The 20,321-nt window shown below is 42.2% G+C and overlaps 1 protein-coding gene across 3 annotated transcripts in view; it reads left to right on the forward strand.

Annotated features, from left to right (window-relative positions):
- The window catches only part of PRDM10 (PR/SET domain 10), a 46,117-nt gene that overhangs the window by 8,364 nt on the left and 17,432 nt on the right, over positions 1-20,321 (forward strand). For 2 of the 3 annotated variants that reach the window (XM_039334524.1, XM_039334525.1), the window contains exons 2-7: positions 2,247-2,419; positions 3,926-4,090; positions 5,722-5,781; positions 15,262-15,529; positions 16,256-16,497; positions 18,812-19,015. In XM_039334524.1, coding sequence (XP_039190458.1) covers positions 2,327-2,419; positions 3,926-4,090; positions 5,722-5,781; positions 15,262-15,529; positions 16,256-16,497; positions 18,812-19,015 — 1,032 coding nt within the window. In that variant the 5' untranslated portion in view covers positions 2,247-2,326. Of the gene's footprint in view, positions 1-2,246; positions 2,420-3,925; positions 4,091-5,721; positions 5,782-9,292; positions 9,388-15,261; positions 15,530-16,255; positions 16,498-18,811; positions 19,016-20,321 lie in introns of those variants that run through there. The other variant, XM_039334526.1, reaches the window with a different exon arrangement.

Here is a 20,321-nt window from a genome sequence, read left to right on the forward strand (position 1 = left end):
CTTGCATGCGCTTCTTCTGACATAACACCAACTGACACTAGCATACTGCTGCAGGTATTTTGCGTTCTGCTGATGGTAGCTGTCAAATGACTGCACACTCTAGGATTTATGCGAGGGAAAAGAAGCACTAATGGTCTTGAAAAGACACTATTCCTGTTTCTGCCGACTCGGGGAGGGAGCAGCAATATTCTGGAATTTTCAGAAACCCACAGCAAATGCAGTATTTTAATGAAATGCTGATGCTTTATTGCTGATCTGTTCTGATCACCATCAACGTTTTCCTCTCCAAACCTGCATTGATTTGGCTTCATAATGCTGCTGTTTTGGGGAAACCAAGTGACATAATGAAAACAGTTTTGGAAAGCATTTGCAAAATCTCTGATCATTTCCTCTTGTGCTTTGCCATTTCTCATGAAAACCTACAATGTCCTTCCCTGTCCATTGATTGTATAAACAGAGGCATAGAATCAAAATTATATGAAGTATTAGTACCGCTCTATAAAACCTTAGTAGGGCCACTCCTGGATTACTGCATCCATTTTTAGTCGCCATATTATAAAAAAGATGTTGAGACTTTGGAAAAAGTGCAGAGAAGAGCAACCAAGAAGATTAAAGGCCTGGAGACAAAAATATATGAAAAGCGGTTGCAGGATTTGGGACTGGCCAGTCTAGAGAAAAGAAGGACTCGGGGGGGACATGATAGCAGTGATCCAATATTTGAGGGGCTGCCACAAAGAAGAGGGGGTCAATTTATTTTCCAAAGCACCAAAGGCAAGACAAGAAACAATGGGTGGAAACTAACCAAGGAGAGAACCATCCTGAAAATAAGGAGAAATGTCTTAAGAGTGAGAACAATTAACCAGTAGAATGCTTTACCTTCAGAAGTTATGGGTGCTGGAGGTTTTTTAAAAGGAACTGGACAGTCACATGTCTGAAATGGTATAGGGTCTCCTGCTTGAGCAGGAGGTTGGACTAGAAGACCTCCAAAGTCCCTTCCAGCTCTATTCTGACTACCTATAAGGTACAAATATCTATACAAAGCGATTTTACACGTTTATAGTATGGGTTCAGTTTGTTATAGCTATATTCTCACAAAGTAATATTGTAAACCAAGCAGGCATTATTCCTTAGCATGATGTTTGAATCCGGTCAGTGTTGATTTAGATTTCAAATCTTAGTTAGCAAAATAACTTTCCAGCAGAAGGAATGAGCCCAGTTATCGTCTCCTATTGATCTTAATAGTATCTATAAAAAAAAAAAGGTTAACCTCTCCTGTATTAATCAAGGAGCTTGATTCTTATTGGTGTCTGTGTGTGTGACAGAGATTCTTCCACAAATGAAGGTGAATATACATGTCCCAGGTTAATGTCTATGGCAGTGGTTCTCAACCTGTGGGTCGGGACCCCATTTGGGGTCGAACGACCATTTCACGGGGGTCGCCAAACAACGCAGTCCACCATTTTTTCTCCCTTTTCCTTAGCTGTGCTACTCCCTTTTATTCTATTTGCTTTTGAAAGCCAATAGAGTAGACTCTCTTGAATAGAGTCTAATTCAATTGGCTTTCAAAAGCCAATAGGAATTGTCCAGGCTGTCTCTGCCCTGCTGAGCCCGCCAAAAGTCCCATTCTGCAAACGGTGCTGCACCAGTTGAGTAGTCCTCGACTTACGACCGGTTCAGTAGTCCTCGATTTGCGACCGGTTGGGGGTCACGGCATTAAAAAGGTTGAGAACCATTGGTCTATGGAGATTCTCAGTCATCCAGGTCATAGCTATCGCAAAGATGCTTTTTCACCAGGCAGCTGGACTTTCTTGTTTTTCTTCGAAGATGTTTCGCTTCTCATCCAAGAAGCTTCTTCCGTTTCTTGGATGAGAAGCAAAACGTCTTCAAAGAAAAACAAGAATATCCGGTTGCCTCGTGAAAAAGCATCTTTGGGTCCAGGATAACGTTGCAGGATCCAATCTGAATCAGACCAGAGATTTTGACTTTCGAGCTTTCAGACTTGTGTTGGAGCCCGTCCTTGGGCAAATTCTCTATAACACTCTGCTAGAGAGAAGTTCCCTGAGGATGGGCACAAGTCCAAAAGCTTGGAAGGCTAAACCGCTGGTCTTGGTGACTGACTCAGATTGGACCCTGCAGAGATTCTTCCTTATACATACATGGTAATAAGGAAGCATCACAGCTTCAGGTTGAATGCTAAATGTACTGGTACTTTGACAATTTTCTTTTCTGTCATTGCTCTGTTACAGATTATAGTACGTTGATTTAAGGTACAACCTACTTATGAATCTCTGCAGACAAGCTTAGTTGCATCATTAACTACCCCAGGATGGAGTCCCATAGCCAAGATGACATGGATTTGAAAGCGGAAACTGCTCAAGTGTGGTCTGAATCAGTTGAGCAGGACCAGAACACTACTCAGGTAACCAAAAGTGATTAGAGAATTCTTTCCTTATTGAACTTTATGAGTCTTATCTGTGAATTGGGTTTTTCTGAACTAGTTTAACACTTATTTTAAATTGATTTTTTTTTCTTGAGGAAGGTGGGAGATGGATTTTCATTGGATGTGCATCACAGTTTGATTATTTTTTGGGGGGGGGGGAAGTTCAACAATTGATGCAAAGCTTCATGATGCTGTGAAATTTCCTAATATGCAGATTTCCTTAAGAAAGGGCTTTGATTGCCGTATTTGAATCACGGCGATTTCTCAGCTTAGCTAAAAAATGTCAGAAACAGCTGAGAGTTTTGGACTGGACCCTACATTTCCCCCCTGCTCTGGTTCCTTAAAAAGGAACTCTGTAGGTTGGACTTTCCCATTCAAAGGCATTGGATTATGTTTGCCCTATTTATCTGTTCGACTTGGATAGCTGTGTCCCGTACACTTTTACATATTATTTATTTATTACATTTTTATCCTGCCTTTATTACTTTATAAGTAACCCAAGGCAGCAAACATATATATATATTATTCCTTCTTCCTCGTATTTTTTTCCCCACGACAACAATAGTCGTAAGGTGGTGAGTTGGGCTGAGAGAGAGTGACTGGCTCAAAATCACCCAGCCAGTTTTCATGTCTAAGGTGGGACTAGAATTCACTGTCTCCTGGCGATTGGCCCAAAGTCAACCAGCCAGTTTTCATGCTTAAGACGGGACTAGAATTCACCATCTCCTGGTGAAAGGCCCAAAGTCACTGAGCTGGCTTTCATGCCTGAGTTGGGACTAGAACTCACAGTCTCCTGCATTCTAGGCCAGCATCTTAACTACCGCACCAAACTGCTTCTTCTCTCTCTCTCTCTCTCTCTCTCTTTCTCTCTCTCTCTCTCTCTCTCTCTCTCTCTCCACCTATCTATCTATCTGTCTATCTATCTATCTGTAAGGACCCACCCCACTTTGCGCCTTAAGAAGACAGAACTCTTGGAATAATTCTTCCAACAGGCATCCTTTATTAAGAGAAAATGGTTGCAGGCGTTCTAGATAGGACTTGGGGTCCAAACTCTCCCATTCAAGGTTTTAAGGGGTTTCCCAGTAGCCCCACCCAATCACCCCCTTCTTCCAGCGACAGTCTCAGGCATTACGCTCCCACCCCTTTTCCTTACTGGCGGCTGGATGGAGACTTCAGAGAGAACTACATGAAAGGTAATAGCCCCATTCTTATGGTTAGTCCTTTTGGTGATATACACATCCAGTTCCTTTGAAGCGTACCGAAGGAAGTGAGGGCCATAAAGCCCCTTTGTTCACCCCCTTCCCTTCATCGTATGACAGAATCCAGAGAAGGCAGAAATGGGGTTTTCTATAGTTGATAACTAGAGATGAAATAATATCTGTCTATTTACCTATCTACCTATCTACCTACCTATCTATCTATCTATCCATCTATCTATCTCTACCTCTTCTTACAAATATTTTCTTCCTTCCCATTCTCTTCCAGGTGCACTTTGTCCCTGAAAATGGAACAGTGGCACAGATTGTGTACAGTGATGACCAAGATCGTCCTTCCCAACAAGTGGTCTACACAGCTGATGGCACATCTTATACTTCTGTAGATACTTCAGAGCACACATTAGTTTACATCCATCCTGTGGAAGCCACTCAGGCAAGTGATTTCCTCCCCCCCCCTTCCCCACTGGTATTCTGCTTATTCATGACTGCTGAGAGATATAATGTCATTTAGGACGAGGGCCAGCTACCTACACAGCTTTCTGGATCCTAAGAGCTCTTAGCTGTACATAATCCTTCCTCTTCACTCCAAATAACGGCGAAGATGTTGTAAATAAAAACAGTTAGTAGCTTTTGAATAGGCAGCTTGTCCATTTTGCTTTTGTGAAGCTGCAGGAAAAATTAATTTCAGCCATCATGGCATTGGCAGACAAAGGGAGGGCTCGTAGCATACTGTTTCCCGAGTCATTAGTGGTGCATCAAATTGGGAGAACCGCTAGTGATGAGTTCACCAAAAGCATAGTTGTTTCCAACATTGTGTTAGCTTACATTTACATTGTGGCTTTTAAATGCCCTTTTATCTTGGATTGCTGTGCATCCTCTAGGCATGTTTTGTGTGCTATGCATGACAAGAGTAATATACTTAATGATTCAGATTTATTGAGAGAAAAAGAGGAAACTAGCTATCATAAACTGAGTAGTAGGATTGGATTAAATACTGATTAAAATTCAACATCCATGTTTAAGCATTGTTTATGGAATTAACCCAACAATACATTGAATTATTAATTTAACCAACATTCTGGATTGAAACGAGTTCAGATGAATCTGTAAGTCAGCATTTTCTGAATGCAGCTGGTGTCTGCTTTGTGCTTTCCAGGATTTCTGCTGCAAATTCTTTCTAGGCCTTGAATATTTTTCATTCAAAGTGGCTGTTCCACCACTAAACTAGGCCCCTACCCTATTTACATATATAGGACATAAGACAGCCTTGTTAGGCTTTTCAGTTGGCTCTTATGAACTGGGAAACACATTACTGTAGGGCAGGGATCTTCGAATTTGGCAGCTTAAGACTTGTGGACTTCAACTCTCAGAATTAGAGTTGAAGTCCACATGGCTGGCTGGGGAATTCTGGGAGTTGAAGTCCACAAGTCTTACAGTTGCCAAGTTTGGAGAGCCCGGCTGTAGAATATACCAATGCATTTGTATGATAATGGGATGGCTGACAAACTGTCTTTCAGAGAAACCTATCTTAATAAGCGTTTAGGGAATGTCCTTGTTTAAAAAGACTGTACAAATCTAGCAACTTTTACCATTAAAAAAAAATTAAATGCATTATGTGCTATTCATAAAACATCAGACTGTGGATCAGCTTGTTTTTTAAACAAAATTCATTTTTGAATGTCATCATTTTATATGCCTTGGCTAAATCGCTATGCAGGTGTTCCTTTTCAATGTGATGGGATTGCCTTCAGTCTTAAATTTCAAATATTTATAGCTATGCTTTGAAAGATGCATTAGTGCTTTCTAGATAAAAGCTGCTGTCTAACGTTCTCTCACACTTTTGAAACCCCAGTTGAGGTTTAAAGGCTGAAACAAAATGTATTTTCATATAAATGTATAGAATATTAAGAGTTTACCATAGTGGCAAAGGTACATGGCATGATCAAAAAATTGAAATAGGCATTCATCCAGTATCAGTCTCTTAGCAACAATACTTTTTTTATAAACTTCCAATATCCAAAGAATATTGAAATTATTTTAATCCTTCTTAACTTATTTTTTAAGACTCTTTTTACAGACCCATCTCAAGTGACCTATGTTCAGCAAGATGCTGATACGCAGCAGGTAAGGTTTAACCATTTTCTTGATTTATAAATGCATCCTTTAAGTTTCTTGAACACAAATGTTGCTAATAAATACACACACGCACATACACTGCAAGCACGCGTGCACGCACACACACACACACACACACACACACACTCATTTCTGGTTCTTCCTCAGGCTGAATTCATCTATTTTCATTTGATGTGGCAGGAAAAGCCAACAAAAGAACAATTAAGTTTGAGATCTGACTGGAGTGAGCTGAGATAAACATACTGGAAAAGGCTTAGTTTGATAGGCAGTGCAAATTCCTAATGTTGGCAACTCTTTTGTTCTAATCTCAGCATTTCTTATTATGGCACAAGGAGCCCTGGTGGTGCAGTGGTTAGAATGCATTACTGCAGGTAAATTCTGCTCACTGCCTGGAGTTCGATCCTCAGAGGGCTCAAGCTTGACTCAGCCTTCTGAGGTCGGTAAAATGTTGGGAGCAATATGCACATAATGCTTACATGGTAAACTTCCCAGTGGGGTGCTGTGCTGTAAAGCGTTATGGGGCAGTTATATAAAACTAAATGCTATTGTTATAAAGTGGAATTTATATAGCTGACCCTGGGGTTCTACGTGCACACACAGCTGCAAGAGAGGGGAAAGGAGAAACTGATACACGATATACACACACCATGTTACCTTGTTGCATGGAAGACAGTACCAGTTCTTCCTATGGCAGGTGTAGGCAACCTTGGCTCTTTCATGACTTGTGGACTTCAACTCCCAGAATTCCTGAGCCAGCACAGCTGGCTCAGGAATTCTGGCAGTTGAAGTCCACAAGTCATCAAAGAGCCAAGGTTGCTTACCCCTGTCCTATGGTCACCATTGGTAGATGGGATAGGAAGAGTTCCAGAAACCATGCTTGGTGTACTTTCCCAGCTATGTTGTTTCACAGTCATAAATGGTATATACAGGCTAGGGGGTCCATATTTTTGATTATGGATTGAAATTTATGTATTCCTAAATGATATATCAAAGGAATGAAGGCAAAGCACAATCAGGATAGTGTGGTACATGCTTATTTAAGAGAAAAGTAGAAAATATTAGAAAGAGCTGTGCTGGCTATTTGCAGCCTTGATTATAAGCAGCCATTGAAGAGGAAGGCCTGCCCCAAACAAGGATGAAATGTGTTAGCCTTCATCCGATTTCATCAACAAAGGAGAATATTTGCAGCTCAGGGTTTAAATGAGGGTCCTTGGTGCTCTCTGAGCATGGTTGTTTTCTTGCAGATATTACCTAGACTAGGTAACATCATCAATGCTAGAGAGAAGTGGGGTTTGCAGGGAGGAGGAGGAGGCGGAGGAGGAGGAGGAGGAGGAGGAGGAGGAGGAGGAGGAGGAGGAGGAGGAGGAGGAGGAGGAGGAGGAGAAGAACTGTGGAGTCCTTGGTGCTCTGAGCTTGGTGGTTTTCTTGTGGACGTTTCATTATCCAACTAGGTAACATCATCTGTGCTAAGAAGTTTTATCACTTGTGATTATCACCACAATAGTATTGGCTAGGTTTGAACAATGTGCTAAGCTACAGGTGGCCATTTAATTTGTCACCCAGCCACTTTTCTTTGTTTAAGGGTCAGTGTGTTATGCCGGATTGAAAAAATTATGATTAAATAAATAGTAGATTACTAAAGTTGTATGAATGTAGCCATTGTCTCTCATTCATGCCAGTCTAATCAGTGTTAATCATGGCCTGCTTCATCTATTTATTTATTGTCCACCCTTCAATCTATAAAGCACTCAAGGCACCTAATGCCAATTACAGAATGGAAATGAAATTAATGCAGGATGCATAACATAAATCATGCTGGTTCAATCATATCAACTTCACTTGTCATAAGAAACTTATATGTTGTTGTGGAAATTAAAATTAAACAAAATTTCCTTTAATCTCTCTCACTAATAGCATTAAAAGATCAATGGAAAGTTCTTTAGTGGAAGTCCTTTATTACTGAAAATTTAGTTCAAAGGTTATTTATATTTATTTATATTCCTTAATCCAGGCTTCCCCTTCTGAAACCACGATCTTTGATTTAAATTATAAGCACAAATTACTAAATATTAAAAAAATATTTTTATTAATTCTTGTATGGCACTTGAAAGATAGTTTTTTTTATATATGGGCTGAACCCTTATCTCACTTTTTATTTGGAATATAATATAAAGGCTAATAAATCCAATTATTTCCTGATGTGACTAGTATAAAGTAGATTTTTTTTTTTGCTTGATGTGCTCAGTAGTGTGAAATTGACTGGAAGGAGCATGAAATTGAGAGCCATGGGATGTAAAGGCTGGATAATGCAAAAAGAGAAAAGAATATATTTGAGAAAAGCAGTAGCTTCTTATTTAATTCCTTGTCTCTCTCAAAATCAGAAGACTGAAATGGCAAAATATGGGACGCTTTTAGTTTTTAAGCCACATGGAGAACAATTATATGAAGAATTATTAATGAGAATAATGTCAAGGTTCCAACTGATGGAACCAAATAAATCAGAACATCGAGGTACGAGATTTCCTCAAAGAACATGTTTATTGGATACATGATGTTGGTATGGTCGAAGGTGAAATCATATCTAACCCCCCCAAAGGTTCAGAGTAACTTAGGGTAATAGGTCCCACCCTTCTAGTTAGCTATAAATCACATTCTCCAATAGAACTACTTGGCGTCCTTTCTTGTAGGACGTCCCTCCTTCTCCACTATGATGTAGGAATGACCTTAGTTCCCATGGGATCTATTCATGTTTAGACTAGCAAAAATACTTCATCCTCCCTCCCTCTTCTGTGGCAACCTAGAACGACAAAGATGGTTGCAGCCAGATTCATTGTAGAGTTGACAGTCGGACCCCCCCTAAGGAGAAAGCAGTTCCTGTGAAAGGAACATAGATGCAGGTTAAGATTCCTCCCTAGGCTTTGGGGGGGGGGTTGTTGTAGAGTTCACAAATAACTTGACAGCTGTATTAGTGGCTGATGAAATGAATTGGCTCTCACTTCAGTATTCTGCATTTGACCATAAGTAGTTTGAAGATGTTTAGCTGTGTTTGCATGCTCCTCCAAATTAACAATATGATGGTTTAAAGATTGACGGTTCTTATCCTTGGGCTGTCCTCAATCGATTGCAAAGATAGCAGTTTTTGAAGGCTTCTTCCAGACAAAGAAACTGGTTGGTGTTGGTTGCAGGCCTTGTTCATGTATCACATTAAATTGTGGGTTGTTTTTTTGGGGAGAATTTCACAACCATACACTAAATTATAAACTATGGTTTACAAACTATTAGGAATGGATTCATACCCTGCGTTAAACCAAAACCGGGTTCATCATTTTGGCTTAGCATGTCTCTACCTTGCCACAGTCATACTGAGATAGAAAGAGATCTCGCAATCTTGTGACTTTCATGGTTGTTGCTAATCTCATTCATCTAATAGTCCCCGTGCTCCAACTGCTGGAGGAAATTAGATGACTGAGATAACTTAGAATGTCTCTTTCCTTTTTAGTATGACTTCAAATGGGGCACCTTCAACTTTCCACCACTGTCAGCTGTTGGGAAGAAGCCTTCTGAGTTCTCAAAAACGTGGATGCTTTCCATATGGTGAGTGTAATATGTAGCTAGGCTGTTAATCCGAAGCTGGAAAGGTGGGGAACACCGGTCCCATCCACCAACACAAAACTAGAAAGAATAATAGTTGTTTTGCCGTATATTGTCTCCTAATCTGTGGACTGGACAGACTAACCTGCCTGTCATTCTTAAGCATTGGAATGTATTTTTGCCATTTCCTTACCCCTTTCTCGAAACATAGCCTAGATGTCAGCAGTGTTGATCAACCAGACATTTTCAGAGAAAGATTTTCCATCTGTTTTCAAATAGTTCCCATATTATGAGTACAGCTGTTGCCTTGCAGATGTTACAAGATATATTTCTTCTGAGGGATAATCTCTATTGTGTCCCTTGTCTCTTGATCCTCCCACCATAGGTAAAAAGGATGAAACAAAAGAGGACTAAGACTTCGTTTGCTTGCATCTTGACAGCCTGTAGCAGCAAGCATTACATTGTTGTGCCTTGCATATAAATTGGTTAACAGCTGAATTCTGGCTGAATTCATAAGTGGAGCAATGAATTCTCTCCCTTTTCTTCCTGATGACTTCTCCCTTTGCTATTTTTAGTTGCTGTTATCTTGTTCATTAATACCTTGTAGAGCAGTGCCTTAAACCATGTTAGAAACCAAACTGAAGAAACCAGAATCCAGAAACCAGCCTTGACCGTGAAGGGCTTCAAAGCCTTGCATGTCCGAACTAGCAAATATGTCCCTTATAGTGCTAGCTTCCAGCCATACGTGCCCAGGATACAGCTAGTCCTCGACTTACGACTGTTTAATGACCATTCAAAGTTACAACGGTGCTGAAAAAAGTGACTTATAGCCATTTTTCACACTTACAACTGTTGTGGCATCCCCGTGGTCACATGATCAAAATTTAGATCAGTGGTTCTCAACCTGTGGGTCGGGACCCCATTTGGGGTCGAACGACCATTTCACGGGGGTCGCCAAACAACGCAGTCCGCCATTTTTTCCCCCTTTTCCTTAGCTGTGCTCCTCCCTTTTATACTATTGGCTTTTGAAAGCCAATAGAATAGACTCTCTTGAATAGAGTCTAATTCTATTGGCTTTCAAAAGCCAATAGGAATTGTCCATGCTGTCTCTGCCCTGCTGAGCCCGCCAAAAGTCCCATTCTGCAAACGGTGCTGCACCAGTTGAGTAGTCCTCAACTTACGACCGGTTGAGTAGTCCTTGACTTACGACCGGTTGGGGGTCGCGGCATTAAAAAGGTTGAGAACCACTGATTTAGATGCTTGGCAACTGACTCCTATTTAGGACGGTCACAAAGTCACCGATTCCCTTTTGCCACCTTCTGACAAGCAAAGTCAATGGGGAAGCCAGATTCACTCAACAAATATATATTTCCACTTAACAAAAACTTAGCGACATAAATTTGTGGTCGTAACTTGAGCACTACCTATATTGTTCTCCAAGTACTGCTAAGCTCCATCTTCCAGGGCGTCTTACTGCTGGCCGGGCTGTAGATTGTTTGCATTTGTCTTGCCTCATCTGAGCTGCCCATTATTATTCATCAAGGCATGGACTAGTCACTAGTGTGTAATTTCCTTTAGAATAAGGTCAAGTAATTAGTCTTTGAGATTGAATTCTCAGTGTGAAAGCTCTGCCAGGGCTTGTCCACTCTGGTTACCTTCCCAGAGGGTTGAAAGAGTGGTGTGTGTAGTATGCCGGAATTGGCAACGTGCCATTTGTTAATGCTAGCTTCATCTTGGGTTGGCCTCTCCACTAAAACTAATTTCATTAAGGACAAGAAATTATCCCTTATTCAATTTTGCAAGTCTGTATGACTTGCAGCGGTGTTCCCACCCACCCACCCCAATTGAAAGTCTCAGAAATAGAAATTAAGCTTCTGGGGGTTATTTAGTATTCTTGCAAGGTGAACCATCTTGCAAAATATGAAGTTTTAAAAAAGCAACATTTGGGCATCTTTTATTGTTGCTTCAGCCAGCCATGCTCGGGCTCAAGTGCACGTCTAGAACAGACATGTCAAACACAAGGCCCGGGGGCTGGACGCGGCCTGCGAAGTGATTTCATGTGGCCTGCGAAGCCATCCTGGAAACAGTGAGGGAACGGTCCCCGCTGCCTTGGCCCTGGCCCAGGCTGGCCGGGGGCCAATGTACAATTTTGTGGTGGCCATCTATGCTGAAATGCATTCAGTCTTAGCTCCACAAGGCCGTCTGGAAACAGCAAGGGACCAGCCCCTGCCACGTTGCCCCTACCCCCTGGGTGCATGCTGGGGAGGTGTCACCCTTTGTGAGGAATGAAGAAATGCACCATCGCCTAGAAATGGCCAACAAATGGCCCTCGCCTACTTCACCTATCCGGCTTGATGGGCTCCGGGGGAGGGGTTTCGGCAGGCAGCGGGGCGCTCTCCTTACAGCGCCAAGAGGCTGAGACGGGTGGCACGAATCCAAAAAGAAGTGCGATGCCGCCCAGCCCTCAGCCTGCCCGGTTTCAGCAGGCAGCAGGGCGCTCTCCTCACCGTGCCAAGAACTGAGCCGGGGGGCACGAGTCTGATGAGAAGTGCAATGCTGCCTAGCCCCCAGTCTGGCCAGTTTCAGCAGGCAGCAAGATGCAAAGCTGCCGAGCTTCGCACCGCCCGGCTCAACCTCTTGGCGTGTGAGGAGAGGGGCAGGCTGGGGGCTGGGCGGCATTGCACAGGTAATGTTGACTCTCACGCTGCTCATGGCATCCCCTCCCCCAGAGCCCACCAAGCCAGATATGTGAAGTAGGTGAGGGCCACGTGCTGGCTACTTCCAGGTGATGGTGCATTTCTTCATTCCTCATGAAGGGTGACATCTCCCCACCTGCGTTTCTTGCCTGTTTTTCTCCCTCCCTCATCTCAAATATTTTCCCACCACTCTGTACTTAGGAAGGAACGAAGGAAAGGAGGAAAGAAGGAGATGGAAGGTCTGATGGAACTCCTACCTTAGTCCTGCCCTGCTGCCCTTTCACCATCCCCTTGCCCCCTCCTCCTGGCCTACCCTGGGGGTCTCCCATCCTATTGCTAAGGAAGCTTTGGCTACAAAGCCGGGTCTCCTGCCATGGAGATGGAACGGGCCTCCCTCTGACTTTGCCCTCGTACCCATCATGAGCAACCTGGCTAAGGAGAGCAAGCATACCTTGAGGAGGAGATAAGTGTAGCTGGGTGCCCCCTTGGGGAAGTAGGGCTGGGCTTGGTGCCGAGGGCCAGGCTGGGCATTTGACCTCTGCTGCCCAGGGCTCCAGGCAACTCACACCACCATCCAGCCCTCCCGCATGGCCTGAGAGGAACAGTGAGGCTCCTCCAGTGGACCGTGCCTTGGCACTTGCCCCGGTCCCATCCCCTTCTGCCAAAGACCCTCAGATCTGTCCCACTCCTGCCCAGGCCCCCACAGGCACCCTTGATGTGAACGATGTAGAGCTGGCCATGCCCACCCAGTAGGCCACACCCATTCCATCTACACCCACCCAGTAGGCTGCACCCACCCTGGCCACACCACCGCCCCTCCCCCAAGGGCAACTGCCATGCTGATGCGGCCCTCAATGAAATTGAGTTTGACACCCCTGGTCTAGACTAACTTGAAAAGTTCCTTGATGTGTCATTTTATCAAACTAAAAATACTTTCTGAGTACTTTGCTGAAGCTTGTTCTTTAAGCTCTTATTGGACGGTTTCACACAATACTGGCTTCAGCCTGATCTGTTATCTTTTAAAAGTACTTTTGCAAAATGTAAAATGTGCAAGTGTTCTTTACGATTAGGCTTTTAGCGATTATGAGGTTGCTTTTGGTTGTTAAAAGTTCAAACATTAATTAACTTGTTTCTTAACTACTTTAATTGCATCGAGTATTTTTTTTTTTTTTTTTTTGCTGTATGGAATGAGAAAATTATAGGCAGGATTGTTGTAAGGTATATTTTAATAGCAAACGAATAATAATTGGAATGGAGAAGCTGAGTGGCTTCCTTTTAAGATTAAATAAATATGAGACACACCAAGTTGCTAAAACCCCTTTCTGATTTAATGCTTTCTGCATTCTTTTTGCAGCTCATCTTATTACTGCCGTGCTAAATACTTTCTCAATAGTAAATCCTCTTCATGAGGCTAAACACAAGCAGGTCTTGTAAACTCAAGTCCTTAATGTATTCTCACTGTGGGTAATTAGCCCAAAGCCATTGTTGAGATTAGGCCATTCCAAAATTTTGACATTTATTTGTCCTGAGTGCTCTGTGGTAAAAGTCTTGTTGGCTGTAGTTACTGCGCAGACAAAAACAGACGTTAGAATAAGAACAGATGTTTAAAACAACAATGTCTATCATTCTGGACAATGGGCTATGTTCAACATGAAATAACTGGGGAGGAGCCAACTTGCCTACTCCTGGTGGGCAGGAAGGAGTTCAGGACCACCGTGTTGACAAGCCTGTCTAAGGAGAGGCCTTTGAATCCATAAATACAGCATCATAGTCTGGTTTGGAAGCATCCCTGCTTCAGACAGGAAGGCGGTGCAGAGAGTGGTAAGGATGGCTGAAAAGATCATTGGCAGCTCCCTCCCTCCCATCCAGGACGTAGCACAGAAACATTGCTTGAGCAGGGTCTGCAAAATTTTCTGCGACACTACACATCCTCTCCACGACCTGTTTTCCTTGTTCCTTTCTGGGAGGAGGGGGCTTCGTGGTATCCGTAGCAGAACATCCAGATTCAGCCATAGTTTCATTCCATACAGCATTAACCTTGCAAACTCTCAAGCTTCCTCCTTCTGTTATATATTCAAGATGGACAGTGTTTAATATTTATTTGTTACATATATGTAAGAGTACAGGTCTATACATATGTTGTATACAGTATGTTTAGGTGTGTGTCATGTATGTGTACACTTTGAGAGTAAGCAGCTAAATTTCATTTTTAATGTGTGCCGTAGTGCCCACAGGAAAAAAATGACAAAAAAGGTTATCTAAATCTAAATCTAAATAGGGTACGAATCAGTCAAACCTGCATATTAAATGAACATTCTTTTAAAGAGGCTACCTGTATGTACAGGTAGTCCTGGATTTAACAACCACCATTGAGCTCAAAATTTATGTTGTTAAGCAAGACAATTGTTAAGCGAGTTTTGGCCCATTTTAAACCCTTTCTTGCCACAGTTGTTAAGTGAGTAACGTTAAGTTAGCAACGCGGCTGTTAAGTGAATCTGCCCTTCCCATTGAGTTTGCTTGTCTGAAGGACACAAAAGATGATCACTTGACCCGGGGACGCTGCAGCCATCATAAAAGGATGCCAGTTGCCAAGCAACCCAAATTTTGATCATCTGTCCACAGGGATGCTGCAACGGTCATCGGCGTGAAAAAGGCCCTCTTTTTTTTCCCCCTTCTCTGCACCGTTGTAACTTAGAATAATCACTAAATAAACTGCTGTGAGTCGAGGACCAGCTGTAGTTGACTTTAGCAGTTGGACTGTGTGCACTTTTTCCATTTTGATTCGGTTTCCATTGAAACGTGGATGCTGCTTATCCTGAATCGCACAAGCTGAGCAGGATGGTCTTGCTGAGAAGATCAGGCAGATGGAAATGAAGAGAAAATAGCACTCTTTTGGTTAGCTCTTGACCTGGCTGCAAGCAGGAGTAGACCACCTGTTAAAGTCCACCTTCCTGCAGCAGTAATTCGTTAAGGGGTGCATTTTGTGCTACAGATGGCTGTGGGAATATCAGAGCCAAAACTAGATGGGGCCACTTATCCTTTTTTCCGACACTTCTTTCCCTCTTGTTTTCTGGTTCTCTGTTATCCATGTTAGGTTTTAGAAGAAAATACATCTTGCATTGTTTTTCCATGCTGACTATTTCTGGTTTTTTTTCCCCCTCTCCCCCTCCATGTTTTTTAGGTGTCAATACCAGTTCATAGCCAAGCATTGCCTCCCATGGAGGCTGTGGATGATCCTGGCCCTCTAGAAACATTGCACAACCCATTGGGTGGTATGGAAGCAAAAGAGCAAAATGAGGAGGAGGGGGATGAGGAGGAAGAGGAGGACGAGGAAGAAGAGGAGGAAGAAGAAGAGGAAGAGGAGGAGGAAGAAGAGGAAGAAGGGGAAGACACAGACATGGAGGAATGGGACCCAGATCCACCTCGTCCTTTTGACCCAAACGACCTCTGTAAGTCAAAGGCTTGTAACCTTCCAGAAGTTATGAAACCGTTGGTGGCATGCAGATTTAATATATCATTTTGATTACCTTTATCCTTACGCTGTATTGAAGAGAACTGCCATGTGAATGCATATAAGAAGTGTATATAGAAAGCAGAGAGCAAAAAAAAAAAAAAAAACAGTTCCAATTATCCTCTCTGAGTTACTGATCATTTACTTATTTATCAAATTTATGTGCCGCCCGTCTCACAGTTAGAATTGGTGATATCCCAGAGCAAGGAACTCTTGAAAACAATGGATGCCCTTTAGAACAAGGAACCTGCAGCTAGTTAAAGATATGAAAGTTATTTCCTCCAAACATTTGTTTCAGAGTTTCTAGGTTCGATAGAAAGGGGCTGCCACAAAGAACAGGGGTCACCCTATTCTTCAAAGCACCTGAAGGCAGGACAAGAAGCAACGGATGGAAACTAATCAAGGAGAGAAGCCACCTAAAACTAAGGAGGAATTTCCTGACAGTGAGAACGATTCATCAGCGTGCAATGACTTAGCTCCAGAAGTTGTGGGTGCTCCAACACTGGAGGTTTTTAAGAAAAGATTGGACAACCATTTGTCTGAAATTGTAGAGGGTTTCCTGCTTGACTTAGAAGACCTCCAAGGTCCCTTCCAAGTCTGTTATTAAAATTTATTTTTCTTACCTGTGGGCTAACATCGTGTCCCTTCCCTCTGTGTCCTTCAGGGTGCGAGGAATGCAATAACGCACATCCCTCAGTTTGTCCAAAGCACGGGCCCTTGCATCCCATCCCTAACAGACCAGTTTTGACGAGAGCCAGAGCCAGCCTTCCCTTGGTGCTTTACATAGACCGATTTTTGGGAGGAGTCTTCTCCAAGCGACGCATTCCCAAGCGCACACAATTTGGCCCTGTGGAAGGACCTCTGGTTAGGTTATCAGAGCTGAAGGACTGCTACATTCATCTAAAGGTAATCGCCTATCTTCTATTTTCCTTCATATATCTTTTCAGAAACCACATTTCACCTGAAAGGGATCCCACGGGCTCACAAATCATGGAAATATAATCTGATGTTGAGACAGCTAATGTAGATGTAAGACATACATATTCATATAATGTCCCAAGCATCTTTGCATCCTGGGCCCAGGAATCACATTTTAATGAAACAATTCCTAATGGTCAAAAGCAACAAAAAACAGGCTGTGGGCATTTATCTGTCTTTCTATCCATTTAAAATTATTCATGGACTCAGACTTAGTTTGCACATTACTGTGTATAAAGCCATAATGTGATTGGGATAAATGTAGTACATTAAACTGACTATTGTGGCTTATAAGCTATAACTTATGGCTGTCATGGTTCCGACAGATGAAACTCTTCAAAGAACTTCCGAGGCATTGCTTACCTTAAAGAATCTTTATTAGAGAAGCATAGCATCGGCACTAATATAATCAAAGCCAAAAACTAGATTCTCCTCCCCTGAGCACATAGTATCAAAGCACAATTCCCTCCACCAATTAACAGTCATAAATCACATTCTCCAATTAGTTTGAAATGTAGACTTTCCCTCCAGTTCTCCAGCTGGCCAATTCTTATCATCTCTTATTTCAATAACCTTGGTTCACACACTAAGTCCAGTACTGTTATGTCTAGCTAAACTCTCATGCACATTCCTCCCCCCAGCATCATCTAACTCTAGCTCTAACTCTAAATGTAAAACATAAGAAGAAAATGGTTGCATTTCCAACTGTTGTCAAAGCAAAAACATCCGATGTTAGCAGCGTTGACAATGGCTTCATGTGTTGTCTAATCTAGCCAATTAATATCCAAGAAATAAATATTAAGGAAATAAAGGCTGAATACAATGCATAAACCAGGTTATAAAAGTAGCTGAAGGAAGTTCTAGTCCCACCCTTTACTAATGCAAGGTCTACTACTCTTCTAATTCTTAAAAAAAAAAATCTACGTTCAGGTTGTTTCTGTTCCACTGTTGAATAGCGTGTACTGTCAGGAAGTTCTGTTTCATGTGCATTTAACATCTCCTTTCTAGCAATCTGAACCTCTTAGTTCAATTTCCATCATCTAGAGCAGAGGTCCCCAACCTTTTTCCACGGATCAGAGAGTGTGCGGTTTTGTGTACTGCCCGCATCCCATGGATGGGGCTTTGCTTGTTTGTGCGAACCGGTTGCTTGCATGCTGCGGACCGGTAGCAGTTCACGGACCTGGGGTTGGGGACCCCAGAGCTAGAGCAAAGGAAGATATCTGTTAAATTGTCTCAAATATTTGTTTTACAGACTAAGCTTGGTCTATCTTCCTTCATGAGATTTTGGAAATATCAGTAATGGTGCTGAGTGTTAAATAGCTGGTTTCAGATTCCAGTAGCTCACAACTTATTCTCAAAAGCCTGTGTCAGTAAATCTCTCTCTCTGTCTCTCTCTCTCTTTCTCTCTCTCTCTTTCTATCTCTCTGTCTTTCTCTTTCTGTCTCTCTCTCTCTCTCTCTCTCTCTCTCTGTCTCTCTCTCTGTCCCTCTCTCTATATCTCTGTCTCTCTCTGTGTCTCTCTCTTTGTCTCTCTGTCTCTCTCTTTCTGTCTGTCTCTTTCTCTCTCTGTCACTGTCTGTCTGTCTCTCTATCTCTTTCTCTCTGTCTCTCTCTTTCTGTCTGTCTGTCTGTTTCTTTCTCTGTCTCTCTATCTTTCTCTGAATCTCTCTGTCTCTCTCTTTCTCTCTCTCTCTGTCTGTCTCTCTCTCTGTCTCTCTGTCTCTCTCTGTCTCTCTGTCTTTTTCTGTCTCACACACTCTGTCTCTCTCTCTCTCTCTCTCTTTGTCTCTCTCTCTCTCTTTGTGTCTGTCTCTGTTTTTCTCTTTCTCTCTGTCTCTCTTTGTCTTTTTCTCTCGCTCTCTGTCACTGTGTCTCTGTCTCTGTCTCTCTCTCTCTCTCTCTCTCTGTCTCTCTCTGTGTCTCTCTGTTTTTCTCTCTCTCTCTGTCTCTCTCTCTCTCTGTCTGTTTGTCTCTCTTTCTCTCCCAAGTGTGAATTCACATTGCTTGTTACATAAGTAGTTTCTAATGACCTAGTTTTTTATTGTGTTGATCAATTAGTAGGCTAAAAAATATTAACCCATTTGCTGCTATTCATCAGTTTCACGGCTTATCTGGTCTATTAATACTGCTTTCCTAATTTTCTAAATGCAGTATAAAAAATGTTCATGCTGGATGCAGCGAGTACACAGTCCTGAAATTAAGATGGGTCACATGCCTGTTTCTTTTTTTACTTTTGCTCAAGGTGTCCCTTGACAAAGGTGACAGGAAAGACCGGGATCTACAAGAGGACCTTTGGTTTGAGTTGTCCAGCGAAGCTCTTTGCAACTGGATGATGTTTGTGCGCCCTGCCCAGAATCACCTGGAACAAAACCTAGTAGCCTATCAATACGGTCACCATATTTACTACACTACAATTAAAAATGTTGAGCCTAAACAAGAACTCAAGGTATGAGGTGACTATCTTAATAGAACTTCTTTTACACAAATCTGGTTGGTATTCCTTCCCCCCTGCCCAAAGTTTGTAAAAATATTACTATCCCCGTTCTCTGCATCTCACATTCTTCCTTCTAGCTTCTTTTTGTAGCCATCTTTTTCAAAATTGTTAACTTTGAAAAATACTGCTTTATAGCACAGATAGTTCTCAATGAATGACCACAATGGAGACTGGAATTTCCGTTTAGACCAAGCAAAGCGGTTGTTAAGTAATGTTATGACTGTTTTTTTACAGTGGTTGTTAATTGAATCACTGCAGTTATTAATTTAATCCTGCGCTCCTGATAAAAGCTCTAAGATGAACATGCACTGAAGCAGCTTGGTTTATTTTATTTTTATTTTTTTAAATTCCCTCTTTCAGGTCTGTTGGCTGGCTGTTTGTCCTACCTGGCCTCAAATAGGGGATTTTTGCCCCATCTTTTCTGGGTGAATAATTAGTTAATAAGGTATCATTCATTCCAGTCAGCGTATCTCTGAGGTTTACAGCTTGGCTTGTGTGGGTGATGATCTGGTACCGCAAGCGGAAAAATCAGTCATCACTGACTTATTTTTATCTTTTATTAGAAGCAAATCCAATGGACGTTAGATAGAACAGTTGGGGGGAAAAGCCGTAAGCTTAAGATTAAAACAACAAGAACAACAACCTGGAGGCATTCACAAGACGAGTGCCACCATCTGACTCTTCCTGTTCCCTGGAGCGTCTGCTGCTTTTTCTGTCCTACTGTATTTTTGAGAACAGAGGGGAAAAAAATGCAAATTTCAACGTGAGAAGGCAGGATCTGTGATCCAGAGTCAGTCCCTGTCAAAGTGACACTGAGCAAAATAGCACTTTCTCCATTTCCCATTACAAGTGTGATACTTGAAAAATGTGTGCCTCTGATTTGTTGTGGCAATCAGTAAAAGAGAGTTTGTATACTTTGCAGTCAAGCCATTTATACCAGCTCTCGGTCGCCCCGAATGGGAAATACGATGTTAAAAACCCTTCTATGAATCATAATCTTACAGATTAACTTACATAAAAGGCCTATTTGATAAGTGGGCAGAAATTCACACTTGCTTATGAAGATGCAATACTTGAATCTATTTTTCCCCTCTTTCATTAAAGCATAAAAGGGCCTGGGTAAAATAATAACGTTCTAGAAGTTGTGGATCAGTTTTGGCTCCGTGAATAGAATGGAAGAGTTGAGCTGAGAAAGCCTATAACTGAATCGTGGTTTTATTCAAAATTGATTCTGTGACTCTGGACTGCCTCCCCAGTC

The sequence above is a fragment of the Crotalus tigris genome, unplaced genomic scaffold, assembly GCF_016545835.1.
Source record: "Crotalus tigris isolate CLP2741 ecotype Arizona unplaced genomic scaffold, ASM1654583v1 scf7180000017631.5181431, whole genome shotgun sequence".
Lineage (NCBI taxonomy): Eukaryota > Metazoa > Chordata > Lepidosauria > Squamata > Viperidae > Crotalus > Crotalus tigris.